At 44.5% G+C, this 18,250-nt stretch overlaps 1 protein-coding gene across 3 annotated transcripts in view; it reads right to left on the bottom strand.

Annotated features, from left to right (window-relative positions):
- The window catches only part of SENP6 (SUMO specific peptidase 6), a 154,814-nt gene that overhangs the window by 31,778 nt on the left and 104,786 nt on the right, over positions 1–18,250 (bottom strand). For all 3 annotated transcript variants that reach the window (XM_068281508.1, XM_068281509.1, XM_068281510.1), the window contains 5 exons: positions 14,575–14,694; positions 13,385–13,477; positions 10,315–10,730; positions 3,077–3,177; positions 648–736 (listed from right to left, as the gene is read on the bottom strand). In XM_068281508.1, coding sequence (XP_068137609.1) covers positions 648–736; positions 3,077–3,177; positions 10,315–10,730; positions 13,385–13,477; positions 14,575–14,694 — 819 coding nt within the window. The remainder of the gene's footprint in view (positions 1–647; positions 737–3,076; positions 3,178–10,314; positions 10,731–13,384; positions 13,478–14,574; positions 14,695–18,250) is intronic.

Genomic DNA, 18,250 nt, shown 5'->3' with positions numbered 1-18,250 from the left:
ATGTCCAATCTGATTTTTGTAACCAATTTTGAGATCCATTTTCCGTTCACTTCTGTGAAAAATCGTTCGCAAAATCGATCAGAAATCAGACCGGACAGAATAATCGATCTGGCAAAAAATCTGTCAGAAAATTGCATTATGTGTACCTAGCATAATGGTTTCTGAGGCACATATCATTAATGGAGAGTTGCAAACACTGTGTAGCCCATAATTATAGGAAAAACTTAGGTACATTTTCTTTTTGTTTAATTGAAGAAGTCAAGTGGAATTCATTTTTATTCTTCAAGTCAAGTGGAATTAAAACTAAAAATGTCTCAAAAGGTAAGAACATCCTCCCTTTGACAGTTACAATAGTAACATACTTTGTCATCTCTTTTAGCCCCTTATACTCTCTTAGCAGTTCCCATGAGCTATCTGGGTATTATATGCTCCACTATGAAATTAATCTTTAGCCTCCTGCTGACAGTTGTAAACTTTTCTAAACGCACTGAATCCTCTCCAACAAATAGACTATGATAAAATGTTGAGAAAGTTTAAAACCCTTTTCATAATTCAAAGCTAGAAGTTTTACTTATATTTTAAGATAATAGCTGATTAACCTGGACACAATGTTCCTTGGGGATGAGATTTCTGGACTATGTACTTACTGTTTGCAGAGTGAAGGTTTGAGATGCCACTTTCCAGCCTCTGATGTGAAATTATCATCAGTAAGTCCACCATCATCACTACTTTCATCCTGAACAAGAGGAATAAATAAGTGCAATTACTGCAAACCTACATTGTGGTGGAGAACGTTTCCATACTTAAAGTAAAACGGAAGTGAATTTGGAAGAAAAAAAGTTAGATATTTACCTATGGAGAGGAAAGGCTCTGGATTCCATAGAGCCTTTCTGGTTCTCTCCTCATTCCCTAGTGTCCACTGTCTCATGAAGGCTTTGGAAGCACACATGCCCCTGAATACTTCCAAAGATGATCGGGTCCGTACTGCTCTCACGCATGCGCAGCCTTCAGATGCACTCCGGGATGCGAGTGCTTCAAGAAAAGTCCCAAAGGCATGAACTTTCACGGAGGATTGATGGGACCAGGCAGTGGACTGAAGGCACGGTAGAGAGGACAAGGAAAGCTTTATGGCAGCGCTGTCCAACTGGCGACCCGCATCGCATCCAGCCCATCAGAAGCCATTCTGCGGCCCGCCTGCTCTTTGTTTAAGCCCCGTTCACATCACAAACGCGGATGGCCACGCTTGCGGAACGCAACGCATGCGAACGCACGCCATCCGCGTTTGTGTGCGTTGCGTGGCTGATCCCATCACTGAAAAGTGAATGGGACAGCCATGTGTTTTTACAAAAAATGCGTGCAGCATGCGTTCCCGGACCGCACAGGTCCGGAACGCATGCAGTGTGAACATCAGACATTGCACTCTATGCAATGTCTGATGTCGTGCGTGTCGGCCACCTGCACGCGTTTCCAAAACGCGGCTGGAAACGCGTGCAGTGTGAACGGGGCCTTACTCAGTTCCTCTACACTGGACGTCCATTCAAAGGACGTGTATATTGATTGGTGTGGGAGCAACGGAGGCGGAGAAAAGGGGAGGCACAGATAGCGCGGTCTTCCCATTTGAACACTTGTGCACGTGTCGCAATCTCCCTTAGAGCCATGCACACCACCATTCTGAGAGACAATGCCGAGCCATTGCAGCACTGCAGAGAGGTGAGACAGTGTGGTAGGGACATGGGCCAGTTTTTTGGTGCAGCGGCATTCCACCTCCCTCCCGATCACCCGGCGGCGCCGTGAGAGGAGCATGGGGGGTATTACCCTGGCTCTCTCCAGCGATGATCGCGCATGCTCCTCTGCCGTACAGCTCAGAGCTTGTTAACAGTGGGCTATGATTAAGGAGCCTTCCAGAGCTCCGATATGTGTCAGCCTTTTATATATCTTCTGATGTGCCAATAAAATTGAAGAAGGTTTTATACCCATCCATGGTGTAGCGGGACATCTTTGTTTGACTGCATGTTTTGAGATCCATGATCCTTGCTCCCCTGGGGTATGCATCGGTGGTTGCAGCGTTCCTATCTTCCTGCACTTAACAGTGTCGGGACATGGCTTGATGACGTCATCAAGCCGTGTCCCTGTACTGTAAACAGTAGCCCGAAGTTGTACGACGGAGGAGCATACGCGAACATCGTTGGAGAGAGCCAAGGAGAGTAATACCTCCCATTCTCATCTCACAGCACCGCTGGGGATCTGGAGGGGAGGGTAGGAACACACAGCTGTGGCACCTATAGCTGGTTAACCTATAATGTTGAACCTATAGCTGGCAAACCTATACTGAGGCACCTAAAGCTGGCTAACCTATACTGAGGCACCTATGGCTGGCTTACTTTTATTGTGGCACCTAGAGCTGGCCTACCTATACTGTAGCATCTATAGTTGGCTAACCTATACTGTGGAACCTATAGCTGGCTTACCTATCCTGTGGCACCTATAGCTGGCCCATCTATACTGTGGCACCTATAGCGGTGAGTGGAAGAGTCCGGGGGTGAGGGGAGAGGTGGCCGTGCTTAACGGTTGCCTTGGCCAAGTTTAAACCGCTGTGTATTCATAGCTTAAAGGATGGTTTATAACCCTAGATCAAATGAAGATACAAATGCCTTTTATTTACAAAAATATATAAAACATCAAAGTTAAGTGGTGCATACCATAAAGTACAGCCAATGAAGACAAGGGTACCCAGCGTAAGAGGTCTGACCACACCAGAAGAAACCGGAAACAGCAACAATTTTCAGCACTCCAAAACTTTTTCCGCCTTATTAATTCTAAGCAGTATTAATAAAGTGAAACAACTATTGGACGTGCTGACTGTCTTTTGATGTTTTTATTTAGACATCCAAAATGTGGATGTACTAAGTGTTGCATAGCAAGTCTTCAAAAAAAGTAAGGTCTCACCAACACTGAAACCTGTTTAATTCAGTATTCAAAATAAATCCATATTAGTTATTCACTTGTTTGCCAATTCTTTTTCAAACTTCTCTTTTTTGAGGAAAAAAATGATGAGTGATACAATCATTTCACATACCAGGTTATCTTGGTCATCTGAAAAATCTATCAGTTCATCTTCATTCTTTTTCATGTCATCTGCTGACTCACTATAGCTTATTTGTATTCTGTGCAAACCATCTGTGTGGGATAAAACACAATTTAAGTAGGTCACATGGACTGGATTTGGAATAGCAGCACTGTGAATACAGGATGAAACAGTCCTCTTGCATTTCAATTTTGAACCTAAAAAAAGTGTATGTCAATCTTAGACCACTCAGTTTAAATGGTGAAATGCAGAAAGGAATAAAGTTAGCATAAGAATTTTTGTGCTATACATGTTTAACCTTACCTCCTTGAAGTATGTGTGTTATGGGTGTAAATGCCAGCAGAGAACACTTGCAAACAGCAATGTAGCACTATACACTGGGTTAGAAAGCACTGCGCACTATCTAGCTGTGCACATTACACAGATAAACTGGTGTCAGTGTAAAGGTGCCCCTACTTCAGGCAATGTTTGGGCAGATCAACCATGAGACAGATCGCACTCTGATCAAATCTGATCAGAGAGAGAGAGAGAGAGAGAGAGAGAGAGAGAGAGATCTGTTTGCCTGCCCATACCCCACAGGCCAATTCCTGATAGATTTCAGCAAGAGATCTATCAGAAATTAGCCTAGCGTTGCCGGCGTGTGCCCCTCCAATAAAAATTATGGAACTGGATGGTGGATTGGCCCGCAACACCGCTAGATTTATGGCCACCTTAAAGGGAATCTGAAGTGAAAATAAAGTTATGATACAACGATTTGCATGTGTAGTACATTTAAGAAATAAAACATTGGCAGCAGAGATATGAGTCTAATATTGTTTCCAGTACAGGAAGAGTTAAGAAACCCCAGTTATGTATGTAAAAGAGCTTCACTGAACTCTCCGACTTTCAAAGTTGCAGTTTTCTGCAGATGAAAGTTCAAAAGGCCATTACCCTGCTCTGTGAAATCATTTACAATGCTGAGTGTAGTGTGTAAACTGCGATTATTAGAGAATGATTCAATGTTATAAACAGTGATGGGCTCACAAGTCCCTAAGGACTTGAATTTGTGATTTAAATGAGGCTTAATTGCCTCAGCTGTGCGGCTGGATGACAAGGGGTTAGTTACCCATAAGTCATCCTCCCTGCGTTCCAAACAGCTGGCACGAGTCCTATTGGACGAGTTGCAAGCCTCACTATGCACACTTCCTCCTTCAAGCCGGAAGGAGGAAGTGCGCGGTGGCAACCTGAGGCAATTAAGCCCCATTTAAATCACAAATTTGAGTCCTTAGGGACTGTGACTACCCGTTAGCCCATCACTAGTTATAAAAAAACTATATAACTGAAAATAAAAATATGAGACTATTTTCTTTGCTCCTAATGTTCTATCAATTATCCTTACTACATAACCAATTCATTATATCATAAAAAAATGTTTCGCTTCAGTGTCACTTTAAAGGGAGAGGGATATGGATGTTTCCTTTTAAACAATACCAGTTGCCCGGCAGTCCTGCTGATCTATTTGGTTGCAGTAGTGGCTGAATCACAGACCAGAAACAAGCAGCAAGCTATTCCAGTCTGACTTCAGTCAGAGCACCTGATCTGCATGCTTGTTGAGGGGCTGTGGCTGAAAGCATTAGAGACACAGAATCAGCAATAGAGTCAGGCAACTGGTATTTTAAAATAAAAAATCTACATCCTTCCCAGTTTAGGTTCCATTTAAGGCATTAAGAGCTTGTGTACTTTCTAATACAAGTGCTGGCAGGTCCACAGTAATACTAGTAATACTGTAGTGGGATAGTTATGACACATCAGACTGCTATTGTCTGTGGGTAGATTTTATAAGCACATGCATTAAAGTCTCTGTCAGTTTCCATTCTGTTGAAAGGCCCTTTATAAGCAAAATGTGCAAAATATTGTTATCTCTGGCCAATGCTCTTGTTATAGGAATATAGGTTTTTCAGTTAATTTGCACTATGTTACAAATGAACATCCTCCTACCAAACAGGTCAAGGTTTATACTGCCCTTGGGGACTAGAGGGTGCAAAAACCATTGTCTGGTTCCGGTTACATCTCAGATGCATGCACTAGTTATAAAGGCTTGCTGTTTAAATAAAGGATATCCGCTGGCCCCCTGTCAAGGGAGAACATTTTCCATTCTGCTTTTCACTTTGAGCCACAACCAAACCGTAAACATAGAACATTATGAATATTCCAGGTTGATGAGCTAATCATAGATCTTTATTGAAGCACTCATTCATAATCACTCATTCATAAGCCACACTATAGTCCAGAAGAAGGGATCTATTTTACTGCACAAAGATCACACTCATTCATTTATAAATTTAATACAGATACTGATGAAAATTATGCATAGTCACTGCCATCTGTTCTATTAAGGTAGCTAAAGATTTGCTGTAGCTAAATGAATACACCCTAAAATCGGTGTCCAATTAACCCAATTATGGGGAGACTGGTATATTAGCATCTGTAGGCATGTCTAATGCAATTGTATCAATAGTATAAAAGAGCGCTGCTATACAAGTGCCAGTAAATGAGTGTGGCCAGTCAAAATCTACACTGTTCCAGAAGATCACATACCATGCATAGTATAATAGAAAAATATTAATAAGGTTGTGTTACACTAAGTAAAACTAAAATGATAAAAATGATAATGATTACAGTGATTGATATCCACACCCTGTTTTGGTGCGGTTATCTCTGCCAGAGTGTAGATTTCACTATTTCATTATGAAATCGGTTTGATGCACTTTGTGCCATTGGGCACTTAAGGTTAATTGTATGCTGGGCAGATCAGACAGGAAGTTTGGGTGGGGTCGACCACTGTTTTGGCTATATATGTGTGGTTTGTGTATTCAGACACCGTTATGCACCTGATGAAGAACTATGGTCCGTAACATGTAGTGCTTCTGTTCCACAATACACAGCGACGTTTTTGCAGCCAGTAGTGTGCCGTCTCTTTCTTTGCAAGGTTTCACCCGGGACCGTGTGAGCAATCCAGTCGAGACCAGGCACCAACCAACTTCACAGGTTTCATACACCTGGATTACTGGGCCCTTGGCACCACCCACACAATCGACGTAGATTTCACCACCTGCCCTCCGCGGGCCCCCGACACGATTGTCTACAAACATGTTGTATTAAGCTTTAAAGCCCTGCACACTCCAGGGGCTTTCAATGCCGTACAGACGCATTATCAGCTTGCAGGCTAGCCACACATCTGTTGCTACGAAGGGAGAACGAGCAGCGCACAATGAAGCAGATTCCCACAAAAGGGGTAGTTGAGGATGCAAGGACTGGGGAAGAGTCTGTGTGCATGGATAGGGAACTGGCTAATGGACAGAAAACAAAGAGTTGCGGTCAATGGATCGTACTCAAAATGGGAAACTGTTAGCAGTGGGGTCCCACAGGGGTCTGTACTGGGTCCAGTGCTCTTCAATTTATTTATTAATGACCTAGTAGATGCAGTAGTGAGCAATGTTGCTATTTTTGCAGATGATACAAAATTGTGCAGAATCATCAACTCTCAGGAAGATAGTGTCATATTGCAACAGGATCTGGATAGGATGGCTATATGGGCACATACATGGCAGATGAAATTCAATGTTGAAAAATGTAAAGTCATGCATTTTGGTCGTACCAATGGTCTAGCACCATACAAAATAAATGGGATACAGTTGGGGACATCAAACTTGGAGAAGGACTTAGGAGTACTCATCGACAACAAGTTAAATAATCATACTCAATGCCAAGCCGCTGCAGCTAAAGCTAACAAAATTTTGGGATGCATTAAAAGGGAAATAAAAACTCGAGATGCCAGCATAATATTGCCCCTGTTTAACTCTCTAGTAAGGCCACATCTGGAATATGGAATTCAGTTATGGGCACCACATTACAAAAAAGATATTGCAGTTTTAGAGCAGGTGCAGAGACGAGCAACAAAATTGATACGTGGGATGGAAGGTCTCGCTTACCAAGAAAGGTTAGATAAACTGGGTTTATTAAGTCTAGAGAAAAGACGCCTTAGAGGAGATCTAATTAACATGTATAAATACATCAGAGGGCAATATAATAGAGGAAAAATGTTTTAGCCATTTATTTAGGAAAGGGTTCTTTACAGTAAGAGTGATTAAGATGTGGACTGCATGGCCACAGGAAGTCGTTATGGCAAACTCTATACCTGCATTTAAAGGGGGCTTAGATGCTTTCCTTGCGTTGAAAGACATCCATGGCTACAATTACTAGGTAATGCCTAATGATGTTGATCCAGGGATTTTATCTGATTGCCATCTGAAGTCGGGAAGGAATTTTTCCCTTTTGGGGCTAATTGGACCATGCCTTGTAAGGGTTTTTTCGCCTTCCTCTGGATCAACAGGGATATGTGAGGGAGCAGGCTGGAGTTGTACTTTGTACTGGTTGAACTTGATGGACGTATGTCTTTTTTCAAGCAAAATTACTATGTAACTATGTAACAATTAGGCGGTGCTTGGCGTCAGGGATCATTAAAGAGAACCCGAGGTGGGGTTCTGACAATGCTATCTGCACACAGAGGCTGGGTCTGCCTATACAGCTTAGCCTCTGTTGCTATCCAGATCCCCCTAAGTTCCCCCTGCGCTCTGCTATCCCCCATAAATCACAGCCGCGCTGTGCGGGCTGTGTTTACATCTGTACTGTCAGTCTGCTGTTACCTCCGCCTCCTGCATAGCTCCGGTCCCCGCCTGCGTCCCTTCCCTCCAATCAGCGGGGGGGAAGGGACGCGGGTGGGGACCGGAGCTATGCAGGAGGCAGAGGGAGCAGCAGACTGACACTATAGAGGTAAACACGGCCCGCTGCGACACGCTGCGTGTCAACAGCGCGGCTGTGATTTATGGGGGATAGCAGAGCGCAGGGGGGGCTTAGGGAGGATTGGGATAGCAACAGAGGCTGGGCAGTATAGGCAGACCCAGTCTCTGTGTGCAGCTAGCATTGTCAGAACCCCACCTCGGGTTCTCTTTAAAGATCCGGCATGCTGAATCTTTAGCAGACGTTGTGCAGCCACTGTACACACACGCTGGATTGACTCAAGATTCTTGGCCAAGGTGTTCGTTATCATCTGCCCTGGCCGAGCAAAGCAGCGTGTGTACATAGCTTTAGTCTAGAGTTTAGATTTCAAATAAATGTGATGAAAGCGGCCTGTTTCTTACTTCTAGGATGCATAATAGGTCTATAGAAATACCACTCATAGTACAGCTTGGGAAGTAACACTGTATCTGAACATTTAATAGAGTTCTTGGTATGTATGTAATGAGAATGATTCACAAAGCTTTTTCACCCGTTTTCACCTTATCTACACTTATTACTTTTTTAAAGGACCACTATCACGAAAAATTGCAAAATTTTAAAATACATGTGTACGCATTCAAAGAAGAAGTGTTTCTTTCAGAGTAAAATGAGCCACAAATGTATTTTCTCCTGTGTTGCTGTCACTTACAGTAGTTCATAGAAATCGGACAGATCCGACAGATCCGACAGGTTTTGGATTAGTCCATATATTCACGGGGGATTCTCTGCATGGCCTTTGTTCTTTACAAAGCCACTCCATAAAAAGGATCGATACGATACTGGCCAGCCTCCCTGCTCGCTGCACACTTTGACAGTTGGACGGAGCAACTGACAATCACTAAGTGAAGAAAACTTTAAAAATCCCTCATGAGGAGATAGGCTAGTCCAAAACCTGTCAGTTCTGTCAGATTTCTACTACCTACTGTAAGTGAGAGCAACATAGGAGAAAAGTAATTTATGGTTCATTTTACTCTGGAAGAAATATTCTTCTTATTTGTGTGTTCACATGTATTTTAAATTTTACGATTTTCGCGATTGTGTTACTTTAAAGGGAACCTTGACTGAACGGGGGGTAAAGAGCTTTACTTACCTGGGGCTATTACCAGCCCCCTGCAGCAGTCCTGTGCCCTCGGCGCCGCTCTGGAATCCTCTGGTCCCCCGCTGTCACTTAGTTTCGTTTTTGACGACTCACCAGTCGCCGGCCGCCATGCGTATTATTGGACGCATTCACCAATGCAATTAGCGCTATTGCGGACCGCAATGCGTACAAAAATACGCGTTGCCGCATATCTACGCGTGCGGAATGCGGCAACGCGTATTTTTGTACGCGTTGCGGTCCGCAATAGCGCTAATTGCATTGGTGAATGCGACCAATAATACGCATGGCGGCAGGCGACTGGTGAGTCTCAAAAACTAAACTAAGTGACAGCGGGGGACCAGAGGATTCCAGAGCGGCGCCGAGGGCACAGGACTGCTGCAGGGGGCTGGTAATAGCCCCAGGTAAGTAAAACTCTTTACCCCCCGTTCAGTTAAGGTTCCCTTTAAGCTCTCAAAGAGCAAAAATATAATATAACTAAGGTAAGAAAAGTAATATTCAAATGAAGTTAATCAGGAACAACTTACTTTGAGTGATTATTTTGCTTGTAAATGTGCTAAAAGGTTATTTTTCTCTCTTAAAGAGGAGTTGTCAAAACGTCCCCTGGGGGGTACTCACCTCGGGTGGGGGAAGCCTCCGGATCCTAATGAGGCTTCCCACACCGTCCTCCGTCCCTCAGGGGTCTCGCTGCAGCCCTCCGTACAGCGGCGACGTAAATATTTACCTTCCCGGCTCCTGCGCAGGCGCTCTGGTGGCTGTCGGCTCCGAAGCAGGCGGAAATACCCGATCGCCGTCGGGTCTGCTCTACTGCGCAGGCGCAAGTCTCCGGCGCCTGAGCAGTAGAGCGGACCCGACTGAGATCGGGTATTTCCGTCTATTTCTGAGCCGAAAGCAGCCACAGCGCCACCGCTGGAGCCAGCAAAGGTAAATATTGATTTCACAGTCGGGTCTGTCGCCGGCTGTTCGGAGGGCTGCAGTGAGACCTCCGCGGGACAGAGGACGGCGTGGGAAGCCTCATTAGGATCCGGAGGCTTCCCCCACCCGAGGTGAGTACCCCCCGGGCGATGTTTCTGATGTTACAGAGTCTCTTTAAGTAATAAATAAGTCCTGTATGAGCAGTTTTGTGAACAAAGCCCATTGTGGGGTATAGTGCTGTATTAGCCAGGCCTATTTTTAACATTGAGTCTCAAGCATCCAGAAAACATATTAATCTGGCATGAGCTAATCCCCGGATAAGTGAGACTCTACTGTAGTAGGTTTCACATTAGGCTTCTCATCTCACAAAGATACTTTGCCTTATGACAGCCCTACTTACCAAGATGCTTTAATGAGGTTTTACATTCATCAGTTACACCATTAATATCTTCACGACTTGTGTCCATTTGTGGAAAGGGAGATTTAAGAGTCACATTTGTGTCCTGCTGTTCATTATCATTTCTTCTAAAACTTTGCCTTCCTACATGACGACTTCTGTTTATAGGTGAATCACTTTCATCAGTCCCAGAGCTTGTGTCGTTTGCAGCAAGGTTATGTTTTTTGTGGGGTGTTTTCTTTTGAGGCGTTTTAGAAGAGGATTGCACAGATGGCTGTGAATTGCCTTGAGTGGCAGTGGTCCGGCTGTCCTCTACTTGTGCTGTTCCTGGCAAAGTCCCAGCTTGGTAGTATGGATTTGGACTATACACTGGTTCTTCTAGGCCAGGAAAACAGATTACAGCTAAAAACCAATGGGCACTAGAAAAGAAAGACAAGGTATGTTATTCCTTCTCTGCACCATTTCAGTTTAAAGCCCTAGTCCAACATCCCTTCTTTTTGTTCATTCACCTTAGCAGTGCACAAACTTTTATGCATTATTATAAAGTATTTATATAGCACTGACATCTTCTGCAGCTCTGTACAGATTATGTAGTCTTGTCACTAACTGTCCCTCAGAGGGGCTTACAGTCTAGCGTAGGGCTTCCATTTCTCTACACTCCTCTACCATCCAATCACCAACACAGACGCTGGTGTTTTTATGGTCAAGTGGACAGACAATGGGTAGAGGTAAGGTCAATTCTACATTAGCACTAATAGCAGAAAAATCGGATACAACTTCCTACAAGCTTTTTATTAGTGAAGCCCTGTGAGAAGGGTATTAATCGTGCATAGAATATTGTCTTGTTCTTTCACAGCACTTAAAATGCAAAATTAGAAATTGTGTGTTATTACAACCATTTACTTTTTACAGAGATGCAAAAATTTAGCTTCAATGACATTATTGTCATTGGTGTAAAAATCTAAAGTTAACCTCTTACCTTAGAATCTAAAGACTATAGCTTATTTAATGGCAGTTTCTAACATTGCATAGGGTTTCTCACACTTCTAGTGTGTTTAACCCATTAGCAAATTCAAAGTAAATTTTTTGCTTGAAAGCTGCTGGTGCATTCTAAGCCTCTGTCGGCATATCTTATTTGGATGCCTAGTGCATTATATTTACCTGTTCCGGTTGACTTCTCTTTGTCCACCAGAGGATCTGAACTTTCAACAGGTCTTCTGGGTCCTGATTACATGACACCACCCAGTGGTAAAAGAGGGGTGATGGAATTTACACCACCGGGTAATGCTGACACGGTCTCCTGGATCCCGATCCTGTCATATCATGCGAGCGGAATCAAGAAGACATGTCTGGATTACATAACTGCCTGAGGGGGGGGGGGGGGGGGAGAGAGAGTAGAACCCAATCTAGCTCTCTGGGCTGTAACTATGAAAGCTCCATGCCGCCCGCTCTGCTTACCCTGCCAGGCTGGGGAAAGCAAACTTCCCAGTGGGTGGAAGAAATTACAACAAGATGGCGCCGGACTCGGACGCCTCGGTCACAGGGCTCCGGCCTTCTCTACTTTTTTAGAGGGCTATCCCTCCTCCACTCACCTCTGGCTTCACCTCTCGCTGAGGTAGGAGGCAGAGGACATGGGCACTGCCGGTCCGGCTCTCTAGCAGCCACAGATCGCGGCAAGAGGATCAGCTGCTCGGATCATCTGCTCGGGGACCCACGTGCAGTGCGCAGGCATGGAGAGGCAGCACGGAGCTCTGCCGACCTGCCGACACTGCCCCCGGACCATCAGCAACACCACCCGCGCTGACACCACCACGGAACTGAGGGCTCCCAGGGGAGAGGCACCCGTCCTCCGCACGTTCCAGCTATGGAGGAGGATGCCTGTGCGCCGGGCTACTCTGCTGGTCGGGTGCGGGGCGCTTCACTCAGCAGACCAGCTGTTCAAGTGGATCAGCGCTCCTGCACTGGCATCTTTGTGCTGCCCGATTGCTGCCCCGGCCCAGCCACCGCTACGGCAGAGAGCTGCCGACCACGGTAACCCGCTACCCAGCGTGACCAGGACTCCACTAGTACCGCACGAGCAGCCTTCCTCCACAGCCAGGGATTGAGATGGCTACAGGATCCCCCTCCACCACTTGGGCCACTGCGATGGGGCCTATGAGTCCAGGAAGCCAGTCCGGAGCATGTGGGACTCCCCACATGCTGGAGGCCTGACCACCACCGCTTCCTGCTGGGCCTCCCACGTGGAATCCAGAGAGGGTCTTCACCAGCCACAGCCTCCACCAGCCGCAGCCCCCCAGCCTGCTCGGCCACCCAGGGTCTACCCCTGCCACTGCCGCGGACCAGGTCAGCCTGCACTACCACCCAGCCCTGAAGATCCGCGTGGGGTGGCCCACCTGGCGATTTCCCACAGGGATGTTCTCTATTCGGACTAACTGTAATCTGCACCCCAAAAATACTCTGCCTCTGTCTCTGTCTCTCTCCCTGCCTTGGCTCTCTCTCTTTCTTCTACACTCTCTTAGCTATCCCTTCTCTCTCTCTACACTCTCTTCAGGACACACTGCGGAGATCTGGGACTGCTGCGGAGCTAAGCGAGCGCCACCGGTAGACGGCAGGCTGCTCCCCTCACATAGCACTCCTGACTTCCCCAAGCGTCCTTCACCACATTAAGGGCTGTGTGTGTGTGTGTGTGTGTGTGTGTGTGTGTGTGTGTGTGTGTGTGTGTGTGTGTGTGTGTGTGTGTGTGTGTGTGTGTGTGTGTGTGTGTGTGTATATTAGAGTATAATACAGAGTGCAAAGAAATCTTTCAGTTACCACTGCAATTAAACCCCAACTTAGAATAAAATCATTACTTTCTTGCATCATCCTTCTTTGCTTAATGTACAAAGAAACAATGAAGGTTAAATATGCATGGCATCTCCAGCCTTGAGCAGTGTTATGAAGTCACGTGAGCGGGTATCAGAACACTAAGCAGTTGCTTTATAGCTGACAATATATATTTAATCTCGCAGGATTTCATTACATTTAAATGAGCAAGCAATGTAGTTTGTGATTTACTTTGTAAGATTTTACATACGCTTCATTAAGCGGAACAAAAATGAAGTCTTTTTGAAAGATATCGACGTGCCGAGTCCAGGTTTTAACCCTTCCATGGCGCCTTTGCTGCAGCCTGGGGAGAAATAAAAGCCATAAACACACTTATTTTTACTTTTTTTTCCATAGCAACAAAAAGACAAAGTGTTATCAAATGCCAAATTGCATCTCTGCTCTAAAAGATTAAACACAGCATAAGGAATTCTAGCATAAAAAAATGATATAACGTTACTGGAAGGGTTAATAACACAAAGTCCCAGTTCACTTGGATGCTAAGGCCCATTTCACAGTAGCACAAGAAAACGGTGTAAATGGCCCGGATCCTAATTGAGGTGAACGGATCCTATGTTTATCAATACGATCAGTTCACATTACTTAATTAAAACAAATCCGTTTGACACGTTCTGCCAAATGGACTGCAAATTTAGGGAGACTATGATAGTCCCAGAGTGACTGATGCGTCACAGTGACCGCACACTAACTGAACAGAGCAAAAACGGATGTCAAATAAATTACACGGATTTGTTTTTCAACCGTCCAGCGTGAACCGGGCCTAACTGATAAGACTGAAGTTGCAAGCAAAAAAAATGATCAGATTATGTTACTACTTGCCAACTGAAAGTATAGTTTTTACAATTTTTTGGGGTTCTTCTACAGACTGTAAAGGCATCTTAGACTTAATTTGTTCCCACTGCCTACACTGGAATAAATGTGGAATGCTGCTCTAAAACTACACTTTTTTCAGCCTGATACAGCCCATCCTGCAAGCCCATTTATTCCCATTAGTCATCAGAGACCAGAATGTACCTGGCTGCACTAAAGCAGGGCTTCCCAACCCTGTCCACGTACCACTAACAGTGCATGTTTTGCAGGAAACCAGAAACATTCCCAGGGGAGGGAATTTGTGTCTCAGCAGAGCTGATAAACTGCTTGTGTGGATTTCCACAAAACGTGCACTGGTGGTGGTACTTGAGGACAGGATTGGAAAGCCCTGCACTAAGGCATGCAGCTCTGTGCATTGGTAATTTGAGTGTGTTCCTTGGAAAACTGCATTTCAGCTTTCTAAATGAAAATGTGTCATAAAAGATCTTGGAATATACCATACGACACACTGCACAGGAGTTTTCTGCAAGTAGCAAAATCAACCAATGATGGTGCTCGATTTACACTTACGTCAAATTGGCAGTGTCCTGCAAGTTCCTCCTCTCTCTCTGATTGAGTCTTTTGTAGAAAAACGAACTAAAGATATGGATTCTATCAGCATGCTGGCGAAGTTTCTCAAGCACCAAGTACCTGGATTGGGAAAAAAGGAACGAGAGAGGTCACACAACACAGATTGTATTTAGTGTTATACAATAACATTTTCATTGCATATATTCCTAAAGTTTTTATTTTATCTTTTACCATGAACAAACAATCCGTAAACCTGACTTTGTGATTTTAAATTAGGGTTTAAATCCTTTAGCGTAGTAATTGGGACTTCTGTTACTGCCCTCTGTGTTCCCTGTGAGAAAGAAATGCCTTAATTCCCTATAATAATGATATCAGGGCTTTGATGTACTAATTTCAGCCCGAATGTCACTGTAAGAAAACATGAAACCAACAACAGCGTGGAAGCAATTCTTATCCACACTCAGGGACAGCAATAAAAAAAATCTTTTTTACTTATGGGGAAGAAAAGTGTACAAGTAGGGATCAAATAAGTCTGCTTGAGCAGAGGAGTTAAAAAAAAAATATTAATCATTGCATAAGCAACCAGGTTAGAGTCAAGAATTTTCTTTTACATATTTCTCAATGCGAAAGGATTCCTGTGCATTTCTCTGCCATGTTGTGCCCCATGAGCTAAATGTGCCCTATTTATGCCAGTGGAGCCTTCTGCCAACTTTTAGAATGTACAATAGTTCAGTAAGTAATACTACTTACTGAAGAAATGCCCCTCGTAGCTCGAAGCTGCATAGTGGCTTTTTTCAGCTTCTCTATTGCTTAGCGATGTCTTGTTCCCTTAACACTTTTGACTGGCACCTTGTGAGGTCTCTGCTCGGGTCAGCTGCTCAGCCATTCACCATTTGCAATGACGACACTGCCCGTAAGTCAGATGTCCGTAACCCATGAACCGCCTGTACTTATGTCCGTAAATAGGATACGGTCTTTGTGGTGGCTAAATGTTCGGATGACTGGGTGGAATGCTAGAACAGGGTAACATGTTCTTCTACTTGGATCTTTAAATGACAGCCCTTCTCCCCTTACTGGGGCAACTGAGTTATGTATTGCTCTGGTATACCAGAGAGATCCATATGTACAGCGCTCATTACCTGCAGGGTCACCCACAGGATCAAACTCGATCCTGATGGGCAATACAAATAGAGAGAGAGAGAGAGAGAGAGAGAGAGAGAGAGAGAGAGAGAGAGAGAGAGAGAGAGAGAGAGAGAGAGAGAGTGTGAGAGTGAGTGAGTGTGAGAGTGAGAGTGAGTGTAGCAAAAATCTTATATATTTAAAGCCAGAACATGTATTAATAAGAAGGAACAATTGTTTCCCAATAAATCATTTCACTTTGTAAACGGCACCACCCTTTGTTTTCACTAGGTGGCAGTGCAGAGCACGCAACATTCAAGCACACAGGACATGCACTGTATAATGGTCACTGAACAATTCAATGCTCAGCTATTTTTCACTTGGAGTAAACAGAAAATGTAGTTTCTTGTTTTCTTTATCCATATGACAAGAAACCTGCCTCCAAGTATCTAAGCTTTGGTATAGTAGTTAAAATACACTACAGCGCCAGGGAAAAAAGCTGACTGCTTTTTCCATTCTGTTTTAAGTATATACTTGAATAGAAGAGCAAGTAACTGCAAATAATGTTTCAGACACAGGAAAAAAAGTATATGCATTTTATAATAAAACTCTGAGGTTGTGATGAGATAGTATACAGTGCCTGCACACTTAGACTTTTATCACTCCAGCACCACAGCCACATTCAGTGGACAATCCTAAAATCCACAGATATGAGAACCGGAACACTGTAAATGTCTTTATAAACATCACCACTGATTAGCAAATGTCACTCTGGGGCATTACTAATCAGAGTTAAACAATCATGTATATAGCTCTAATTGTAAAGAGCACTTTTCTACATTCCCAGTTCCTTATTTTGGTTTAAAAGGTTACACATCCTGGTATAAAGTTTTGACTGTCTCAGGTGAATGATAATGGTTATTCAGCTACTTTGGCAGGGCCCTCCCTCCCTGTGTATCCTACTGATCGTGCATCCTGTCCACAGAACTTGAATTGGGACTACTACAGTGCGCGATCTGGCATTTATCTTACTGCTTATTGCTTGTGTTGTATTGTCCATGGTCACCCGTTATTTTCTGTAACTTTATTGTCCAGCACTGTGTAATATGTTGGCACTATATAAAACCAATAATAAATCCCAACAGCTAACAAACGGCTCTAAAAGATTCTGCAGACAAACTTCAGTGGGAACTCTCATTGATCAGTAGTTATAGGTAATGAAACGCTTTTTGTGGCTGAGAACTCGAGACTTGTGAGAACAGATGAACTGCTTGACAAGCTTTGTACAGCTTACTGCACAGGCGCGGCCGTGCTCGTGCATGGAGAGGAGTGCGGTTATGTAACATATCTGACATCTGCCAGTTATGTCCGGGGGTCAGTGTGCGGCAACTATATTCACTGTTACACTAGCATGTGTCATCCAAAGTCATCTGAAAAATGGCCAATACTATGCCCAAATTATTTTTGGTCAAGCATTAATCAAGCAGTGCATCAACGGCAACCAGTGTAACATTAAATGAACCTCACTTACTGCTAAATAAGCAAAGGCATAAAGATTTCAACCATCAAAAATGTTTGCTGTACCAGTTCACGGTATGCTCCCCAAGTATCTACAGCAGCCTTTCTCAACCTTTGTACCCTAGAGGAACACTGCAAATTAGATCTCAAGGAACCCCTGCAAACAATGTTGTTATCTTGAGGAACCCCTGCATTTATTTTGCAGGAAGCATGGTCTTTAAAAGTAAGAGGCTGTTTATTTCTCTACCCCCAATTACAGTACCGCTCATTTAGTCCAATTTAGTATAAAATGCCCCCCCCCTCCCCCCCCCCCAAAAAAAAAACACATATGTAAGTAGATAAATACCTGCTGTACTTACATAACAGATGTATTGTAGTGTCCACGATTTGATTTCTGCGATTTTTATATTGTAAACTTGTAAATTAAGAGACTCCTGTTACTGGCAGGGGCCATCTGGTGTTCTCTGGCTAGATCTTCCCCCCAGCATCCCCCTCCTCCCCACACTGATTCTGTGCACAGCGGGGAGGAATAAATGCAGCAGCCACAGACTCGCCTACTAATGGATCCAAGCGCTGCCGTTCCAATCTATTCTCTGCACTGCCGGCGGCAGGAGTCAGTGGTTTCATAAACTGAGGAGTGATTTTTGTACCAAATCCACAGCCCGGGTAAGTATTAGACTAAGGAGTCTGAGTCGAGGAGTTGGAGCCATTTTGAATACCTGGAGTCGGTGGTGCCAAAAAGATAAACTGAGGAGTCGAGTCGGATGATTTTTGTACTGACTCCACAGCCCTGGTCCATGGGCTGCCTCGCAGTCCTCCCCCGGCAGCTCCATTCCCCCCCCCCCCCCCCCCCGATGTTCCCACACCTGGGGATGCCCCCGGCTGGAGGAGAGCGACAGAGGGTGGGCATGTGTACAGGAATGCACAGAAGAGCACAACTGATCAAAATAGTGATGGGGGTGACCATGGGAGAACAGAGCGGCCAGAGAGGACAGCAATGGAGTTCACGGGCCACATGGGGCTGGTGGAAGTCCCAAGT

This window comes from Hyperolius riggenbachi, chromosome 4 (assembly GCF_040937935.1).
Source record: "Hyperolius riggenbachi isolate aHypRig1 chromosome 4, aHypRig1.pri, whole genome shotgun sequence".
Lineage (NCBI taxonomy): Eukaryota > Metazoa > Chordata > Amphibia > Anura > Hyperoliidae > Hyperolius > Hyperolius riggenbachi.
The sequence above is the reverse complement of the archived record's forward strand: the minus strand, read 5'-3'. Positions and strand labels throughout refer to the sequence as shown.